This window comes from Hemicordylus capensis, chromosome 4, assembly GCF_027244095.1.
Source record: "Hemicordylus capensis ecotype Gifberg chromosome 4, rHemCap1.1.pri, whole genome shotgun sequence".
Classification (NCBI taxonomy): Eukaryota; Metazoa; Chordata; class Lepidosauria; order Squamata; family Cordylidae; genus Hemicordylus; species Hemicordylus capensis.
The window spans coordinates 155990178-156011896 of record NC_069660.1 but is presented as its reverse complement, the minus strand read 5'-3'; the positions used below and the strand labels follow the sequence as shown (position 1 = coordinate 156011896).

The following is a 21719-nucleotide window of genomic DNA, read 5'->3' as shown; positions in this document are numbered from 1 at the left end:
CAAAAGTCCTATGCAAATACCAGGTATTATTATTTTCATTATCATCATATGTATATCCACATGATAAATATCCCAAACAATTTTTGTGGGTGGAAAGATATCACATAGAACTGGTCATTCAACTAAGAGCAATGCAGGTATATGTTATAAACATCCAGACTGGGTAACAAAAACATCGTCCCTTTTGGGCAAGAAACACCCAGAGAAGCAAGTTTTGGGCAGTCTAGAAATATTTTTAAATTAAACAAATAAATTGCTTGCCTGTCATTCTCACGTGTGTGTGTGTATCTTTCGGTCAACTGCACAACACCAAAAATGGAATCAGACAGATTACACAAAATGTCCAAGACAGAGAGGAGAGGGAAATCTAGCAAATCAAAATGGAAAATGGGCTTGCCCTGTTTTGTTTGTACAAGCAGAATGGATAAAGATGGCAAGGGGAGGGCAAACAGGAGCTCAAGGGCAGAGCTACTGAGCCATGATAAGGACACCATGTCTATCATCGTCTATTTTTGACCTTACCTGGTTTACTAGGTGCTCTTCAGAGCTTTGCAATTTGACCCATGCAAACAACTTCTGGTGGCATCTATGCTAATTTTAGCTTTTTAGGGAGGGATCATAGCTCAGTGATAGAGCACATGCTTTGCATGAAGAAGGTCTAAATTCAATCTCTGGCATCTCTACTAAGGCTGGAAAAGTCCCTTCTCTGAAACTCTGGAAACCTGCTGTCAGTCAGCATAGACAGTACTGGGGTAGACAGACCAGTGGTCCAATTTAGTATCAGGCAGATTCCCATCTTCCTAAGGGGTGGATCTGAGATTTGTTTTTACAGTGACGGAAGAAGGAATAGCAGAATACTTCTAGCAAATCCTGGAAAATGAAATCCATTCAATGATATTTCATTCTCATGCGTAGTTAACCAGGTTTCTGCAAGGCTGCTATGTACTTCCTTTATGCAAACAAGCAAAGCTCTCTTCTGCAGAGATGCCTCATTCTGTTCAGTAACTATGATGGCTATCAACTCCAGAACTCCTCCAATTGCAGTAGCAATCCAAAGTTCTATGAGCCCTTAGCTATCAATTAATAACACTTTTCTCTACCTTCCCTCTCTAGATTAACAATCAGTGTTCATTTTCACATCTCCCCTCATAGGTGCTTTAGTCTCCACAGAGTTTTGATTCACTCTCAAATAGTTCTCCCTTCCAGACAGTGAGGCGGCAAAGCAAGAACTAGTGAAAACTCCCCAAGTAATATTCCATGTCTTCCAAAAAACACTTTGCTGTCTGTGTAGCCAGTTTGAGTTCACTCTAGGTGAGGAAAGGAACCATTCAGATACAGTTCTTTGACATATTTTATCGTGCAGGACAGAACTTGACAACAGAGACAAAGGGAAACACACACAATGAACATTCCCACCAGTTCTCGTCAGTGATAGGGGTTAACTCAGCAATAGTGCTGCCTTTCCATTTTGATCGTCAGGAGTCAGTGAAAAGGCCCCCCCATTCTTCCATCGTAGAGAACTCCATTACTTCTGTTTCCCAAGTCAAGGGAATAACAATAGCAACACAGCACTCTCTTCTATGAACAAGTGATTTTGCTAGACAAAGAGCTCAGCTTTGCAAACTGATGCATCGTATCAGTTCACCGTATAGATTTCCCCTTCTCACAGGCAACTGACATTTTGCAAAAAAGCAGCTAGTCTCACAGTTCATTCCTAGGCATACGTACTTGGGACAGCAAGTCTCACAGAGTTCCACGAGGCTTATTCCTAAGCAGGCACACCTAGGACAGTAACCTTAAAGTGGTTGCTCCTGTCTTCAGTTGCCCGAGTCATAATAAAACTTGGCAGCATGCTAGCTGAGCCTGATGCTCCAGCTGGTCTACAGAACTTGTGACCCACTAAACACAACACTGCCCATCAGCCATGTTTGGTGGGTGACCAGAAGTCCAATACATCTATTTTTGCTGCCTCCTTAGGGGCTGTAAAACAGAGGGTTGTCAAACAAATGGCAAGTCACAATCTATGGCTGGGAGCTGCATTTAGCCTGGCGGGTCACAAGATATGCAGCTCTGTGCTGTGCAATACACAAAATCCCCTTGCTCCATCCATATATATATGTACATATACATATATATCTATACACACACGCACACATACCAATAATAAGCACCTTCAGTCATCAGACCACACTCTTCATACCTCATGCATACTAAAGATTATGTTCTTATAAATGTGGGAGATGGAGGGGTTTATTGCAGTTTCTGTCCATTTTGAGAGCCCTGGGCCAGGGCGCCCTGCACTTCTCTGTGGCCTTTGGGTTAAGCTTTGCCAGCGGTGTGCTCTTGCAGCATGGAGGTGATTGCTCTGCAGTCCGTCACCTCCTCTGGCAAGTAGCCCTCTGTGTCCCGAAGAGTAGGGTCCGCTCCAGACTTCAGCAGCAGCTCCACAATGTCAGAAAATTCACAGGTAGAGGCTAGAGGGGAAAGGGCAGAGGGAACAGAGGTTACAAGGAGGTGGCTCACACAGCTGCAGAGGAGGGTGGTGTGTTTCAAGAAGGGCAGAAGCCAGTGATTGGAAGCCACACAAGAGCAGGGCTGCTAGGACAGCAGAGGGAACGTAGGCAGCATATCGTGCTGCTTATGACTGATATTCCACATTCTACCAACAAGCAAAGAGTCACGGCTTCGATTTCACATGTCTCGTGTTACAGTTTTGACAGCACTGAGCAAGGATGTATTGCTTGGCTCTTGTCTGAATACTCGAAAAGAATTTAAAAAAAAAATTAGAATATTGAAACCAGGGAAGAGTTAACCAGCAGAGCCTAGGCTTGGAGAACACTGTGCCAACTCTGCTCTTAACTACAAGTTATTGGAGCAGAATTATTTTAGGGGTGGTATGAAAACTGTAGCCTGCTGAAATGGAGGATAGGATGGAAGAGATGCAGGATATTAAATTTAAATTATAACCTTTCAGAGAAAACATGAAGAGCCCGAGACTTTGCCTTTGCCATTTCCTGATGTTTGAGCAATCTTAAAAATAAAATTATTTCCCCAAGACCATTAACACAATTTCCCCAGGTTCCTTATAAAAAGACAAATTGTGGGAAAGACATTTCACGATATGAAAATATTTCTAGGCACAGCAAGAGCAGTATCCTTTCCCAGATATGTTAGGCGAAGGGCCTTTTGTCCAGTCTTTGGAACAGAGATCAGTTCTGAATCTGTGAAACCTATCTGTTTTTAGAACACTGTTATTCAACTCTTTGTTTACTGTTTTAATTAGGTTTATTATCACAAGCTGCTTTGTGTCCATTTTAACAGGGAAAGATATAGTAGAACTTGTTTAGACAAAGAGGCATTTTTGGCAGACATAGCCGAAATTGTGTGGCACACGGTCACATAAAAGCTTCTGATCCACCGCTGCGGCTGCTACCCCCAACACTAGCTCACAACCTCCAGCCCCACAATTCAGAGGTCAAGGCCTTCCTTAAGAGAAAGCAGAGCAGTAGTCAGCTGGTTCTCGTTTAACACTTTGCTACTCCAAATAACGACAGACATCAGACACTCTTGGCATGGGGAGTCACCATCTTATGAGTACCTCTCCCCCAATCTCCCCCTTCTGAGTGTTACTGAATGGGATCGGGGCATGGAGCAGCAGAAATACAACCATGCTGATGTTAGGTAAGAACAAGCTCTAACTCCATCTGATATACTAATGCAGAGCACTAGGTGAGCAAAGCTTTCTTCACAAAACAGCTTGATTCACACTACTTTTCTTTTAAAGATGATCAATAGCTCTATATTTTCTGATCCTAAAATAGCAATACAGTGAGTATAATGCTAAAGAAGGGCTGTTAAAGAAGCTTTCACTTGCCAAAGAGATGCGAAGCAAAAATATTATAGATCAGAATTTGCCTCATGGTACCAGTTGTTCAGAGGCAACTGGTATTTGGTATGCCGCCAAATACCAGTTGCAAGGGAGCCACAGCAGGAGAGAGGCAGTGTTCCCTCTAAGAGGGATTCCCAGATGCTGTGGACTACCACTCCTATAACCTTCAAGCAAAGGCTATTGCAGTTGGGGATGCTGGGAGTTGTAGTCAACATCTGGGAATCCCTCTTAGAGAGAAAACTGGAGAGAGGGCATGCCCTCACCTCTTGCCTGCGGGCTTCTCAGAGGCATCTGGTGGGCCATTGTGTGAAACAGGATGCTGGTCTAGATTGACCTTGGGCCTGATCTAGCAGGGCTGTTCTTACGTATAAGTTTGAAATCTTGTGGTCCTAAAGCAGGCCTGCTCAACTTAGGCCCCCCAGCTGTTTCTGGACTACAACTCCCATGATCCCTAGCCAGTGTCCAATAGCCAGGGATTATCGGAGTTGTAGGCCAACATCTGCAAGAGGGCCAAAGTTGAGCAGCACTATCCTAGAGTCTGAAAGAAAGACAGTAAGACATGCTATATACTATAGCAGGCTGTTGTATTGTAGTTCTCATAGATTCATGAATAGAATAATGCAAAGCAACAGAGCTAGCCTTGCTCATCGTGGACAAAAAGGCTTTGCTCAGCCTCACTAATAGTGATGATCAGCACTTCAAGGATGCTGTGAGAGTAGCCTTTAGCTATGTACGCATGATGGTCCCAATTTTCCTCTTTGGCTCAGTTCCCTATCTGAAAAACAGAATAGACTGAATTACATTTCAGTCATAATGGTTAAACAGCGATGAAACATCACTTGTTTATGAAAGAACATGGTCTTGCTGGTTCTCTTGTTGGCGGAGGGGAGAAGGAGACCCAGAGTAATCTGATGCAGTTCTTGTCTCTGGAGAAAATTGTTGAGTACAGCCGAAATGACAGAATAATTCTGGATGGGGTTGCACTCCCCTTGAAGGAGCAAGTACGCAGCTTGGAGGTACTACTGGACCCGTCTCTGCTTTTGGAAGCTCAGGTGGAGGCGGTGGCCAGGGGTGCCTTTGCACGGCTTCGGCTAGTGCGCCAGCTGCATCCCTTTCTCGAGAAGGCAGATCTGGCCATGGTTACCCACGCCTTAGTCACGTCGCGGCTGGATTACTGTAACGCGCTCTACGTGGGGCTGCCCTTGAAGAATATCCGGAAACTGCAGCTAGTGCAAAACGCGGCAGCGAGGGTTTTATCCGGAGCTGCCCGTTGGGAACACATCACCCCCATTTTGAAAGAGTTGCACTGGCTGCCAGTTCATTTCCAGGTCCAATTCAAGGTGCTGGTATTGACCTTTAAAGCCCTAAACAGTTTGGGCCCAGGGTATTTGAGGGACCGCCTGCTCCCAAGGGTTGCTGCCCGCTTGACGAGGACATCTGAGGGGGCCCTGCTCCGGGTGCCGACAATGAGGGAGGCCCGGCTGTCGTGCACTCGGGACAGGGCCTTCTCTGTTGCTGCTCCTAGACTCTGGAATGCTCTCCCAGTGGCCATTCGTTTCTCGGACTCCATCACGGCTTTTAGAAAGCTTGTAAAGACTTGGCTTTTTACCCAGGCTTTTACATAATTGTTTTTACTGCGGCTTCTGTGTGTTTTTACCTGTTGTATTGTTTTTATGCCTGTTTTTATATGTGTTTATATTTTTTAGCTCGATTTTTTAATTGCCTTTTAATTGTATGTTTTAACTTTTGTAAACCGCCTTGGGGTTGTCTTTTAACGAAAGGCGGTATAGAAATGTAAAAATAAAATAAATAAATAAATAAATAATTGGGATGGGACTACAGAAGAAGCTTTGAACATCACCACCTTTGGAGGGATACTTACTGATGAGCAATCTGTACAAAGTCTACCACAAAAAGCAACCTGGAGGGAGTTCCCTCCCCACCTCTATGCCAGCAAATAGGATTGTAAACATGTCCCTCTGCCATCATTTGTAAAACATTATTCTATGTTGACCGCATTCTCATTTACATTATTTTCCTATCTAATGCTTAAACAGTTCCATGATTTTACAAATATTCTGAACTATGGCTGTTTTGAAACAATTGAGAAAGTTACAAATACTTATCAAAGCTAAGTCAATTTACATAGGACTGGTTTTCTTCACATGTGAGGGGAGGACATTTGTTTACAATAAACTGGAATTTGCCACTGCTTCTAAACCCAGCGATTCCTTGTTTTAAGTCTGATCCCTTTTTGATATCCTGGCTTGTTCTAAAATTGTGATTAGAGCAAGCTGGGGTGTGCTGGGCTTGGATGCAATGACAAAGAGAGCCAGCATGGTGTAGTGGTTAGAGTGCTGGACTAGGATCGGGGAGACCCGAGTTCAAATCCCCATTCAGCTGTGATACTTGCTGGGTGACTCTGGGCCAGTCACTTCTCTCTCAGCCTAACCTACTTCACAGGGTTGTTGTGAGGAGAAACTTAAGTATGTAGTACACCGCTCTGGGCTCCTTGGAGGAAGAGCGGGATATAAAATGTAAAATTAAAAAATAAAAATAAAAATTGTAGCTTGTTTTAAACCAGCACCAAAAATTGCAAGTTTCCTCCCTCTACACACGACGAGGGAGGGCTTAAAGGCCAAGATCTTAAAGGTCAAGTTGAAGACAGATCATCCTGGAGAGAATCTATCTATGTGGTCACTAAGAGTCAACACCGATTTAACAACATTTAAACAAATCAATCAATCAATCAATCACACATGAAGGGGTTTTACATTTGTTAGTATTGGTTGACAGGGAGCACAGAAGCTCAAGGCTCAATATTATTCTAACACTAAACCATGATTAAGCCATGGCTTAACATGACATCTGAGCGTATGTCATAAATATCTCCTAAACCACCTCCCAAACTTAAAATGGGATATGGAGAAAATATTCTCTGTACAGAGCACTGACATCTCTGTTGGATTTTCAGGTTACTTTTTTTGAGGAACTAAATGTGGTTTGTCCACATGAAGCTGAGGAGAGCATGACAGTTTCAAGGAGTACAGGACTATCAATGGCTACTGACAGCCATATACAACCTATGTGGTCAGGGGCAATATGCTTCTGAATACTAATTACAGGGGAGCATCAGCAGGAGAAGGGGCATTCCGGCTTGTGGGCTTCCCAGAGGCACCAGGTGAGTTGTTGTGGGAAACATGATGCTGAACTAGATCGATCTTGGCCTGATCCAGCAGGTCTCTTCTTATGACTTACACAGAGTCAGACCATTCATCTATGTAGCACAGTACTATGCAATGTAACTTTGCCTGGCAGCAGCTACTCTACATTTCAGGAGGAGGTTTTTTCAGCCCTGTTGTTCAAAATACTTACAACTGGAGATTGAACCTATAACCTTGAGTTATGAGTTATAGGCCAATGAGCTATAGCCAATGAGTTGCCCCCCACCACTTGAGCTATGCCCACCTCTCTTTAGGTGCATGCTCTGTACACTGAGGGGAAATGCCCCATGGACCAGTGAAAGCCCATTATGAACCTGGACTTCCAGATCTCACCGCAGTTGGTACCTAACCTTACTAACTTCACTTCTGTCCTTCCTTTTGGGATTCCAAATACACATGTATAGTTTAAGTCTTATTCTCAAGCTCTACATAAGCACAAAAATTATGTGTGTGTGTGTGCGCGCACACACACACACACATGCGCACTGTGTGCTTCTTCTTTTGAATGGTTTACTACAAAGGGAAGGGTTGATTTAAAATTCACTTGCAGATCAATATATTCAGACTAATTCAGGATTCCACTGGGATAACATACCTCCTGAATAAAGACCATCACCCCTAACAAATATCAAAGTTTAAACCTACTTCTTTTTAATAACAGAAAAAGAACCAATGCAGCTTGAATACACAAAGTGCATGTGCACATCCACATGTATTGTTCATGCATATACGTGCAAGATCTAGCCAGAAGATATAAAGCAACTTTGTCACTGAAATTGCCAGTGGGAGCTGTACCTTTAAGAAGCCTCTCCATTGAACACTAATTACTGTTTTTAATTATATTTCAGATCAACACATTGGTGGTGTACTCCTTTTTGCAATTAGCTGTAGTAATTAGAAAATATCTTGGATGTTTTGTTTTTCTTCAGCTGGCACAAGGGAGAGAACAAGCCAAAGTTTAATTAAAAGAGGGCAGTAGTGCAGTTGGAGGTTATTCAAAGGAACAATTTGAGGAGCTACCTTATACTAGGCAAAACCAATTGTTTATTCGGGCTGGTACTGTTAGCTGGCAACAGGTCTCACACCCAGCTCTCTAGGGACTTGCAAGCCAAGCTTTTTGTTAGCCCTGCTGTGACCCCACAATTTTTCAATATTTTTCAAGCATTGCACGGCTCAAAACCAGGAGCCCTGCAGGTCAGGGACTAATACTGTACTCCCTGCACAAGAAATTCTGGTGTGCCTCTGCATCAGGAGTGACCGAATGATCCAATGCAGATAAATGGCAGCGACCCTTCCCCAGACGCCACCGACTGGAAGGCCATAGCAGACCGTGTCTCCTCTGTGGGAAGGGACTGTGGACTGGAGAGCTTTTAATTATAGTTCATCTCTTGTGACACATTAGCTGTTATGGGTAATTCCTGCTGTAGATATGTCAAGATTATGCAAAGTCAAACTGAAACACACAAACGCATGGGACATTCTCCATGCAATTAAAAGCACAAACTGAGCTGATTAGGAATGAAACCTTTAAGCAACGGAGAAAGTTTTTGCCTTTCTCTTTTGAATTAATATGTTTTATTTTCAGTGGAAGCATCACAATTACGGAATGCTTGTCCCAGGGAGATGAAACTGGACGCCCGCCCCCAACCTGGTCTCTTTACATATGGTAAAAACAGGTTTGATCTGGATGGTCTTTAATCCTGCTGTGCAACATTTTTACTTCTGCCATGGTTTCTGTTGCTGCCAGTTCATTTTGTTATTGTTCATTATTGATGGGGTTTTTTTGCAAGTCACTTTGATATTTTTAAATTAAAATACATTTATGAATGAAATAATAAACTGAGGCTAATTTGGCAAAGAGGCACCTTTTAACATGGTGATTCTCTTTATTTAGCTGGGGGAGAGTAACTGGCCCTATCCACCCCCAGCACAGGACCTCCAGTGACTGTTGCGGATGTCTATCTTATGTTTCTTTTTAGATTGTGAGCCCTTTGGGGACAAGGATCCATCTTATTTATGTATTATTTCTCTGTGTAAACTGCCATGAGCCATTTTTGGAAGGGTGGTATAGACAGTGAATAAATAAATAATAATAAATGAAAAGAATGAATGAGATAATAAATTGAGCTATTGCTCCTTAGAGTTGTGGGAACCCAATAGCCTGGAAAGACCCTAATGAAAAGAAGGAGCCCTGAGTCTTCTGATCCAGTAGGGAAATCTGGGCATAGTGCAAGTGAATCCACTGCAGCATGAGGAACATTCGACATGAATCAGAGTACTACCTGTTTTTTTAAGTGTTGAGTGATCTAGGAAGAGATGCAAATATGGGAGATTTTACCAAACCACTGGGAGAAAGTGCAGGATAGGAATGTGCAAAACGTTTCAACATTGAAATGTTTTGACTCAAAATGGGCTGCTGTGTCTCAAGCAAAAAAAAAAAAAAAAAAAAAAAAAAAAAAAGCCCTTTAAATAAAGGGCCTGTTTTGAGCTTGGAACAAAACAACCCCGTTTTGATTTGAAATGTTTCAATTTCAAGCTTGGAACAAAACAACCTTGTTTCAATTCAAAACTTTTCAATGGTTTGAGTGCCACTTTGGAGCCAGGTTCCCCCTTGGTGATTGGTTTTCTGGCACTGGCTTCCCATTGGCTTATGATCCTATTGGGGTTTTGGGGGAAAAGTTAAAAATTTGTTAAACACCACCTGCTTGCCCATTTCTTTTGTAGGTTGGGTGATAGGTAACACCCATCATGCCCTATCACTCAACCCACTTTGGTGTCCCTAGGAGATACCCATGGGGAACAACGGGGTGTTTCGAGATCCTCATTGTTCCCGATAGTTGAAACACTCAAATCATTTTGAGTTTTGTTCCTCTGAAACAACCAGGTTGACCACTGTTTCGATGAAATGTTTCGGCCATCTCTGTTTTGTTTTGAGCTCGAAAGAAAAACACAAAATCCATTTTGTGCACATCCCTAGTGCAGGATGGGTTCACAAATGAACAAACCAATGCAAGATAATACTCCCCATAGTAAGGGACCCTTGGAGATGTATGTGTTTTCTAAACAGGCCAAAGAGGAGACACATTTGAAGCTCAGGGAAAGGTTAGAGCACACCACAGTGACCCAGGTGACTGGATTCAGAATGAGATTCAAGCCTCTGTAGTCTCATGGGCAGGACTGGTGGCCTTGTGCAAGTCACTCTGAACATCTCAGCTTTAGATTTATAAAAATGTAAGTAATAGTAGCCTATTTCATAGGCTATGGCAAGGGCAGGACAGTAAAGCACCTTGGAATTAATGTATCAGTGACAAATAGGTCTTTGTAACAGTATTTGAAGCCTCTGCACCGTATAAAATTAATTATGGTTGGGCTCATCACGTAAACAGAGGAGCTGTGCAACCTTTACAGAAGCACAGCTTGATCTTATGCGTGTTTACTCGGAAGTAAATCCACATGTTCAATGGGCTTTATTCCCAAATACAGCTGCAAAGGATTGCAGCCATAACGGATTAATCAGTGCAGGCAATTTTTAAATTAGGAAGGCTGTGAGTTAATGGCACATGTTTATTTTCTGAAACTACTTTGGTCTTGGGGATACCATAATAGGGAATGAAAAAGAAAACATTAAATATGACCTTTTATTCTAAGAGTGGTTTGCAGTTTTAACACAATTATACGTTTTCTCAAACTTCCTTGAATGGTTAAAAAGGTGTCCCACATTGAGGTTTTGCTAATAGTTCATTTTATGTATATTGATTAACATTAAAACAATTGACAGCCCTAGCATTAGCAAACATCAAACAAGATGGTAGGGAGGTGAGCTGGCAGGAGGGCAGCTAGATTCTATTCAGAAACGAGCCCCAGCAAAAAGTCAGGAATGAATTCAGCCCCTGACTGCCATCATCTTGTCACAGAAGCCCCCACAATAAGCTGAGGGGAGGCAGATGCTGCAGCAGGGCTTGAAAGGAGTCTGTTTACATTGACACTAATGATCCGAAGAGTCTTTTACCAAATGGAGGGCCTGATGTTCAGGAGCTGCCATGTGGACAGAGATTTGGCATTGCTGAGGAGTAAACCCTAAATGAGACAATGTGTTGCCACTGAATTAGAAAACCCAAGAGGACATCAGCCCACCTCTAAAGTTGTCCCTGGAGATTAGAACAGCTGTTGAATTTACGGAACACCCTGGGAACCTCTATTTGTCAAGCGCCAGGGAGACAGTTCTGACACGAGCACAGGTGAAGATGCATTTTCATTCAGCACAGTTTGCCTTCCAAGTCCATTAATCCTCAGGGTTTTCATGATGGATTTCTCTCTCTTTTTTTTAATTTCCACTCCAGCATCCCCTCCCATTGCCCTGCAACAGTGCAGAAAGAGCAGAGCAGATGGCACTTCGACAAGGAAGAAAGAGCCCAGGAGGATCGAGAGAGCCAGCCCACTCGACAGTCATGTGACTCCAAGTGCAAGGAGAAACCTTGATTTCCTCTGGGAGATGCAGAGGCAATCATTCGAGCATCCCCTGTGGGGAACAAGTGTGTGTGTGTGTGTGTGTGTGTGTGTGTGTGTTGGGGCGGGGGAGGAAGAAGGGGGTCTTAAAGAGGGAAGACAAGACTAACAGGCCATTCACAAGGAAGACCACACACGTCAGGTCTTTTCAAAGACCCAGCACTACTGCTGACCACACAGTGACAGGGGCACCAATAACCAGAAGATATTGGATGGGTGGGGGGCGGGATGCTTTTGGCAGACCATTTGAGGGGAACGTACTGGGGAGCTGTCCTTCACTTAACCTCTGAATGGCTCTGACCCATGTTTAATCAGAACAAACTAGGATTTATAACCCACCCAAGGATGCAGTTAGACACTTTCTGTAATCACTAGAGCTGCTGAGGCAAGGACAGCTGTCAGGCCAAACGCCCTCATAAAAAGAAAGATAAACTCAGCTCCTACTTCACCATCCTCATCACAGGGATTTGGTTAACTCCTTGGTTTGTAAAACAGCGGCAACAAAGAGGAGAAAATGCCCAAAGAGAATAGGTTTGTGCCTACAGTCATGTCTCGATTACAATTAATGACTTTATTATGCAGCCTAAGCAATAAATACATAAGGATTTCCAGGAGAATGCAGGTCTAAGCAGTCACAATGATGAACTGAACTAGTAAGACATTGTCAGACTTCATGTAACATTTGATTAGAGCTACTGGAGTTGGTCATATCCAGGCGATCCTGGATCCGATCCATAATAGAGAAAACATGATGCAGAGATATACAGATATTAGACTGAAATGATCATTTTGTTTGCCGATATTCAGACAAAAGATACCCTCTTTGTATCTGAATGTGTCACAATGGAAAGCTAACAAAAGGAAATGAAAACAGTTTGTCCCAAAATAATAGAAACCTCCCTTAAATTCTTGGGACTTTCTTTAAAAATTAAAAGGTTTTTGAATACACTGATTATTATGGAATTCAATCAAAAGAGAAATGAACAATTTGTCTGAAACCCCCTTTCCCTGGCTGGGGTGGGTGGGTACCACTTCCCTGATGTACCACATTTTGTACTGAGGAGGAGAGAATGTGGAATTGTCTCTACCTTGGAACATTATTTCCCATCTATCTCCTTGTAAGTCCTCAGTTGTGTAGATCCATTTAAAAATAAATAAAACCTAATGAACAACCTTAAATGAATATTAAATAAAGAAAAAGGCATATCTAATCTGACAGTAAATTAAACGTTTTTAAAAAGTGAGAAAGACTTAAATTACCAGATCTATTAATGATAACTTACTATGCCATTTTTCCTACTGCAGTTGGATTAAGGGCCTAGAGTCAAGATTAGGATCCTACACTTGGAAAACCAAACTTTACTGGATTGAATAACTTACTACCAGTCTCTTGCATGTCTTTGCTTATGTTGCATCTGGTTGGCTTAAGGTATTATTTATTCAGTTTGCATGATCATGCAGGTTAAACTGGCAAGTGTGCTCATGTACGACTTACCATAATGCAATGCTGTTTGGCCTTCATCGTCCTGAAAAGAAAAAAAGAGAGGCAATCCTATTTGAATTATAACATTAATCAATTAATTCTTGAGATAGGCAGACAGACAGACAGACAGACAGATAGATGCTTTTGTACAATAAAAACTGCTTATAATGGTAACTCAGTCAAAACAGGCTCAATCTCCAGCTATAACAAGCTTTGTGTTTGTGAAGTGGTACTCCCTGCCCCTAGTGGGGGGAACAAGGGAGTTTTCCCATAAAAATGGATTAAGTTGACTAATAGTTTAAGAGAGGACAGCTGGTCTTGTGGTAGCAAGCATGACTTGTCCCCATAGCTAAGCATGGTCTGCCCTGGTTGCATCTGAATGGGAGACTTGATGTGTGAGCACTGCAAGATATTCCCCTCAGGGGATGAAGCCGCTCTGAGAAGAGCAGAAGGTTTCAAGTTCCCTCCCTGGCTTCTCCAAGATACGGCTGAGAGAGATTCCTTCCTGCAACCTTGGAAAAGCCACTGCCAGTCTGTGAAGACAATACTGAGCTAGATAGACCAATGGTCTGACTCAGTATATGGCAGTTTCCTATGTTCCTATTAATTTCTGTTAATACTGAATATTAATTTCTGTTTTCATTGGCCCAGAACACTGTGCATACAGGAGTGTAGGCAGGCTGGTGGCAACCTGTGTGCGGCCGCGGCATCCCCCGACCCACATCTGAGGTCACATGCAGGGGCCCAGCTAGCCACACCCCCACATCTGATGTCAGATGTGGGGGACGTGGTCTCCCTCCCAAACGGGGCCGCGCAGCCCTGTTTGGAAGGGAGATCAGCCCGCGTTGCGTTGGGCAGCGTGGGTTGGAGTGACTCTCCCTGCCTTAAAGGCAGGGAGAGCCACTCCTGGTCCCACTGCCAATGCAGCGTGGGCCAAATCTATCTCTTAAACGGGGCTGCGCAGCCCCATTTGGGAGGGAGATTGATTGGCCCCGCTGCATTGGCAGTGAGACCAGGAGTGGCTCTCTCTCTCTTTAAGGCAGGGAGTCACTCTGGCCGTGCTGTCAGTGCAGCGTGAGCCAATTTCGGCTTCAAATGGGGCCACATGGCCCCATTTGGGACCCAAATAACATGCCCGTGTCTGATGTCATATGTGGGGTGTGTGTGTCTGGGGCTACGCTCACAGCCCGATTGGTGGTGGCCGGGGTTCTTTGAACCTGTTTGCCCAATGGTGGCTCTGCTCCTGTGTGCATATGTCCTGTTCAAAGGTAAGGTTAGGCTGTAGTGCAACTATCTCTTTCCTGCAATAATCAGCCTTTCTAGTTCCACAGTTTTATTTATTTACCACATTTATATCCTGCTCTTCCTCCAAGGAATACATAGTTATGTTTATCCTCACAACAATCCTGAGGCAGGTTAGGCTGAGATAGAAGTGACTCGTCCAGAGTTACCTAGTGAGTTTTGTGGCTGAACAAGGATTTGAACTCAGGTCTCTCTGGTCTTAGTCCAGCACTCTAACCACTACATGTCACTGGCTCTCAGGTTCCAAGCTGTGAGTCCATATCCCACTGAGAGAGATGCGCAGGCATCTTCTATGTGGTAGGTTCACTAGTTAGCAAACTGGTCAAATAAAAGCTAGATGATAACACTGTCGGTGGGTTCACACCTGGCTTGACACATCAGCGACTCCAGTGAAAAGAGATTTTGAATGGGATGCCACAAAGCTCTGTCCTATTTGCCATACTCTTCAATGCACTTATCAATTACTTTTGCTGTTTCTCTCTGGGCAGTGGTGAGGATTGGGCCCAGGGGCGTAGCAAGGTTGGACTGCGCCCAGAGACAAGATTTTAAAATGGTCCCCTCGCTGATATAAACACACAAATATATTTCACAATATATAGCGCACTCACACTCACATCCCTATTATGAATACGGTGAATATCTTGTTCACATTGACTCTAATTCACAGCAGTAGATCCAGCAGGAAATTACAGTGGGTGCAACAAGAATTTCCCCCCACAAAAGATCCCCTCCATATAAATATTGGGGCTTGGATTTTCTTTCTTTTGCAAATGCACTATGCCAGGGGGTGTCAAACTAAAATTTGGTGGTGGGCCAGATTAGATGCACCTCTGGTGAGCCACACATAGCCTTGTGCCCACCTCACACCACCTGTCTTCCTCCTCCTCTCTGCTCTTTCTCTCATTCCTTTTCTCCCCCACCCCCTTAAATTAGCTGAATCCACTACTTTTTACACTAAAATATACTCAGGGAAAGATTGATTTTTAGAGGGAGGCCACCAGCCAGCTTCCTTGGCTCTGCAGTTACATACAGATTCTAAGCGGGGAAGAAGCACAAGATGCCAAGAGAACCAATAGGGCTGGGAGAAAAGTTAACTTTTTTTTAAAAAAACTTTCTGCTACTGCCAATCTCCAAGAGACTCAATATTAATTCATAGGGGGTGCAGCATGGGTGGGCGGGGAGTCATGTGATGTGCCTCTGGGGGGCCCCCTGAGGCAGTAGGGCCCTGGGACAACTGTCTCCCCTTGCCTAATAGTAGTTATGCCCCTGATTGGGCCAACTGGGCCCAATATGCACCAGTGCCCAGAGGATATGGCAGTCAGTGCAGTGAGTGCAAGCTGCAGCTGTTCCTCTACATCACCACTTGCCTGCTTGTCTGCCTGAGGCAGCGTGGGGAGAGAGGACCACGCAAGGGCATGTTGCTAATGGCTCCTTGAAACCAGTCCTGCAAAACTGAAATGCTAAAATATCCGTTCATCCATCCCAGAGGAAGCACAACTGACAGGGGCATAGCAAGGTTGGCATGTGCCCTGGGACAAGTTAAGCTAGCCCTCGACCATGGCCAAGAATTGTGACCCAAGAATTCCTCCTGTGTGCTGGAGCCTCAGGGACAGGGCTGCACAATATACTCCTGGCCTGACACCAACCGCCGCCCCTCTTCCTTTCCCTGTGACTGGCTGGCTAGAAGCTCAGGCCCACTCCGTCCAGCCCACTCCGCCCTCAACCTGACTGACAAGCTCTGCAGCCAGGGACATGTGGGCTACTCTTCAGTGACAGCATTCCCCTAGCTGCTGAGCCTGTCAGTCAGGCTGAGGGGAGGGTGGGCTGAGCTGGAGCCTGGAGCCACTCAGGAGGAGAGGAAGAGGGAGGAACGCTGCCAGGCACTTCTCCCCCTCCTCTCTTGGAGAGCACTTGCTGGCTTGAAGCGGAGACAAGTCCTGTGATTCAGGAGCCCAGCATGGCAGTAAGTCAGGGAGACGGGAGAGCAAGCAGTCGCCCAACCAGTGCCCCGCCCCTTCCACAGTCCAGGAATATTCGTCCTCCCTTGTTCTATCGTAACTACACCCCTGATAGCTGACAAGTGCCCAACAAATGATGTTTTTGAGATTAGGTTGCACGAATTATAACCATGTCTGCTGTTCTTTATTGCCTTCAAGTATGTAGCAATCTTCTCTTCTTTCTGAATCAAAAGACATGCAAGTGACTGTTTTGCAATACACATGAGCATCTATTCACAGACCAATCCACTCAAAAATCAGTCTCCAACTCCACAGCTGACAAGGCTCTCCACTATAATTCTGACTCAGAAACAGCTAAGTGTTAACATAGCCATGGCTGTGGAGGAATAGTCAAGCAAGTCCCTTTTCCTGCAGGAAATGCAAAACCATTAAGTCAATACCTCTACCAGGCATAGCAAACAAAATTGCTAAGAGAAACCCATCAAAACTGAACATCCATTGATCATTCAACATTAAAACTCCATAGGTCACATTAATAGCCATGGAGGGGTCCACAAACCATGCTTCTGCTCTAGAGGTTCCCACTGCAAGCTATGAACAATTGGCAATAAAGATATTCAGAATGACTGGAGATGCAGAGATTGGGATGGTTAAAAATGGGTAATGAGAATGGGAACATAATTTTTTTTAGGGACATGGTGAGAAGGGGATACAGTTTACATAAGATATTAAACTTTGCAATTTTTAAGTGATAAGAAATCATCATATCATCACTGGGAGAAGATGCTATGCTAAGCAGGGTCTGCCTTGGTTTGCATTTGGATGGGTGATTATATGGGAGCACTGTAAGGTATTCCCCTTAGCAGATGGAGCCATAGCTCAGTGGAAAAGCATCCGCATGCTTGCTTGCAGAAGGTCCCAGGTTCACTCCCTGGCATCTCCAGCACTATCAGTGTAGACAATATTGAGCTGCTGTCAACCAATGTAGACAATACTGAACTAGACAGACCAATGGCCTGACTTCGTATAAGGCAGCATCCTATGTTCCTAAGATCAAAACGTGTGGTGTGCGCTCATAATGCAGTGCACATAGTAGCTACTGGAGGCTGACTGCTGGCTTCTTTCTTTGTTTCAGAGTGTGTTTTCAGTTGGCTTGGAAGTAACAGTAGTGCCCTAATGCTACTGAGTCTATACAAGCTAGAAGAACTTCAATGGTTGCAGATACCTTAACATTTGAGAAGTGCTCACCATATGCAGTCAGGCCCTCTTCCCACCTTAACATAGCTTCAGGGCAAATCGTAGATGCTAGGCAAAGTAAAAGGTTTCTGTGGCTTCTTATGATCAGGATTGGCACTCAAGCTGCCTGAAACCATCCAATAGGAGGAAACTGAGGTTATTTTTAGGATTTGGTCACTTGAAAGCTTACCAGATTGAGGAATTCACAAGGATACTTGTGACTACTAATTGAATACTAATGGAAGGGAAAAGATTAGCTGGGGTGCAACTGTTCTGCTTCCAAAACTATCATATAAATATATTGATAAGCTGGCGATGCTGTGTGCATATTGGCTCTAAGCAATTATTCCACCAAGACCTCTTCATAACACAAAGATAAAATACTAGATGTTACAATGTAAAAGCAAAACAAAACCCGTTTCAAGGTAAACACACCATCATCAGTTGCTTACCAAACCAAGTATCACAGCAGTGATTAAATTAAAGGAATTTAAGCACTGCTGTGATATTTGGTTTGGTAAGCGACTGATGATGGTGTGTTTATTTTGAAACTGGTTTTGTTTTGTTTTTAACTTGTAACATCTGGTATTTTACCTTTGTGTTATAAAGAGGTCTTGGCGGAAGAACTGCATATAAATATAGCCTTAAGAAAGTATCTGTGTTTTCATCTCTTAACAGCAAGTGTCACAAAAGATTCTTAACAGGAGTGGCATAAAAATGGGTTATAACCCCACACATATATTGGCTTCATGAATCATCCCTAAGTGCATGAGGTTGATGAACCTTATGAAGGCATCTCTGTGTAGGGATCTTAAGCTTTTAGAGGTGTTGGCCATCTGCTGTGAAGAGTCTGCATCTAGCAATGTGCAACACACCGGTATGACGGCACCAAAGTGATCCACACGAAGAGCAGTTTTCCAAATACTACGACCCTTACATGGGCTCCACTGCAATATGGAAGTGTACAGCAGCTTCCACTGCAATATTTTAATCAGAAATTTTTAATTCTCACTGTAGAATCTGTACAATTTTAAATTGTGTTAAGCCAGGGTCAGATACACTTTCCTTAAGCGAAGCACCATTACGAGGGAATTTAATCTGGAACAATAAAAAAGATTACATTTCAGAGTTCTCATGAAAGTGAATGCTAGTTAAAGCACTTGTGTCATTTTAGTGCTTCTAAGATGTATGATTTTTATTTTCCACATGACAAAATTTTAATCCAGCAAAACTAAAGAGCCTGGTGTGTAGATGCCCATTAAAAATCTCAAAGCGCCTGCACGAGGTTGCATTCTTGGGTTTTACTATCTGAAGTACCGTGTCTAATGAAATACGTAGGAGTCCAGCTTTGGTGTGCTGGACAGAGACTGTGCTTGACTCAAGAAGAGAATCTAATTCTTCATCCTGAGAAATTTCCACATGAAAACTCATTAGAAGAAGGGAGCTCTAAGTAAGTGCTGGTGCTCTAGTTGAAAGGAAGTAATACAATTGTCACCCAATTCTACCAGCCTTCATGAAAACCTCACTGCTGCACAATGAAGCAAGACACACAAAAGCAGAGCTCTTTAAATGCACACATGGCCGCATTTTACCACAAAGTGAATGAGACTACATAATTTCCAAAGGTTGCGCTATACTTTTGGTATAGAGGAGAGAGCTCAGATTCTGTCTCTTTTCCACAAGAATAATGTGGAAAAGTACAGCAGCATTGCTTTCCATGTGATGGGTAAACCTTGAAGAATTGTCCCTGGGCAAGTACTAGGGGAGATTTCCAGTCCAACAGTAAAAATGCAGCTATAAATAAGCAAATGGAATTAAGTGACAACAGTTGATCTTTTCTTTCTTGGAAATTGAGCAGGATAATTAAGTTTCATTTTGAGTTACTAAGCAAGAAGAGGGAATATTTGCCGCAGTTATTTATACTCTGTTCTGTTCTAGGATGAATTACTGCCTAAATGTAGCTCATTTGGAGCTGTACCTATCAACAAGAACCAAGAACTCCTGAAATATGGGGAAAATGGCTAATTGATCACAATTTTATATTTCACATTTCTTTAGAGTAGAAGCCATTATGCCCATACTGAGGCTGAGTTCTTGCATTACACGGATCTTGGAAGCTCATCCAAGACATTGTTTGCATCAGTTCTCAAGCTGTCATCCATTTCAAAGATGGCTGGCAATATCATGCTCCTTTGCCTCTATTGCCCCAGACATTATTAAATTAAGGACAACTTTAACCAACAAAAATGAACAAAACTCAGTGCCTATACAATTTCTGTCAAGTTTCCTAAATGTTTGTTTGCTTCCGTTTTGAGTTGGCCTCCTCCCTTCCCATTTCCTGTTGTTTATTGATTATTTATGCTTATATATTGATTATTTATGCCCTTCAACCTGGGACCTCAGGGCAGTAATCAACAAATTAAAAATAACAATCATAACGTCATTAAAAATACACTAAAAATTAACAAACACAGCTACCATCAGCTAAAGAGAACAGCTACTCATTGGTCAGTGGCCTGAATAAAAAGGGTACTCTTTAGTCTCCGTTGAAAGACTCAGAGGGAGGGTGCCATGCAGATCTTATCTGAGAGTGAGTTTCACAGCCTGGGGACAATCACCAAGAAGGCCCTGTCTGAAAGGGTGATGAACAAGCTTCAGCAGAAGTTGGCCCAGGGAGCAGAGTCCTCACCGTTGATCTAATCTAGTGGGTAGTCACAGCTGGGTGCAGATGGTCCATAAGGTACCTGGGATCCAAGCAATTTAAGGCTTTAAAGGTAATAACCTTGAATTGTACTCAGAAACCATTCAATCTGCCTTCAACTTCCACTGTTTGAAAGGAAGTCTCATCTTTTATGGCTTCCTTGACTCTGCTCATTAACTGTGTTGGTATCATATTAGCCTTGTTTATACTTTTTCTTATCGGGGGTATGCATTTCAGCAGGGCTTCTCTTATTATAGTCGTTAATAACTTCCAAGTATCCTGAAGAGAACTGACCCTCTTCATTCTTCCTCTCAGTGTTTAGAAGTTTTCTCTTTTGAAATGAAATGTAATCATGTTGGGCTTTCTGGAAAACTTTTCGCTTACATCTGTGTTGAGTTAGATAGCACTATGATCATTACTCTCAATCAATTTGACATTTACACCTCGAGCTTGGGTTCTGGGCACAACTCAGAATTAAGTCCAGGGTCACCTTCCCTCTGGTCAGTTCTATGAACAACTGTTGCAGGGCTCAGTCACTTAGGGTATCTTCTTTCTGTATCTCAAGAGCACCCTCAGCATTTTGGTTTAGAGGAGACAGTACTTCACCAGTACTAGATTACTTTTCAGGCCTATGGGTTTTTGTGGAGGAGAGGTTTTCCCCGCCTTAAGTTTTTATTGGACTCTGTGCCCTCTCTGGCATCCAAAGCAATACTCTGGTGGGAACAGACTCTAGTCTCTGGGCTTCCTTACATTGTTGCTGAACTTGCAAAGGCACTTAACTCAACTGGCTCCTCTACTGTTTTCTTGGTGCTTTGAGGCTGGGACTCTCTTTCACTCAGCCATAAATAGAACCTCTCTCTGAGCTGCTTGGTTCAGCCTTCAGAATGGAGTCAGTGCTAAATTGTGGCTTAGTGCAATATATCTGAGCCTTGGGAACATGTGCTCCCAACCCCCACCTCTTTGTGTCCAAAGCTTGGAAGAACATCTACATCCAATTCTGGTTAAGAATAAGCCAGGATCACTTGTTACGTCTGAACAGGGCAACCCTGGTTTCTTTTAAAGATAGTTCTAAATCATACCAAGATCTGTACCTGGAATACAATCCCAGGTTCAGACCTTGATTTATTTTTGAATTCTGTTAGAATAAGCCAGGATTGCTTGGTTGGGATATAACAAGCAATTCTTACTCGCTCTTAACCAGAATTCTTCCAAGCCTGATGCACAAAGGAGGAGAGTGCATACTCCCAAGGTTCAGGGATGATGCACAAAGTCACAATTTAATCCTGACTCTGTGATATGTCTGAACTGCTCCCCCCTTTCTTTCTCTCACACATAATTAACTAATCTCACAGTAATAGTTAAATTTTTGAGGGTGGTGCCTCAGACATCCAATACCTTCAGAACATTGTAACAATGCCAA

At 43.3% G+C, this 21719-nt stretch overlaps 1 protein-coding gene across 4 annotated transcripts in view; it reads right to left on the bottom strand.

The window, feature by feature from the left end:
* ACBD6 (acyl-CoA binding domain containing 6) overlaps positions 1–21719 on the bottom strand; it is a 175430-nt gene that overhangs the window by 5860 nt on the left and 147851 nt on the right. For 2 of the 4 annotated variants that reach the window (XM_053247111.1, XM_053247114.1), the window contains exon 7: positions 13115–13145. In XM_053247111.1, coding sequence (XP_053103086.1) covers positions 13115–13145 — 31 coding nt within the window. Of the gene's footprint in view, positions 1–1333; positions 2475–13114; positions 13146–21719 lie in introns of those variants that run through there. The other 2 variants (XR_008306400.1, XM_053247112.1) reach the window with 2 other exon arrangements.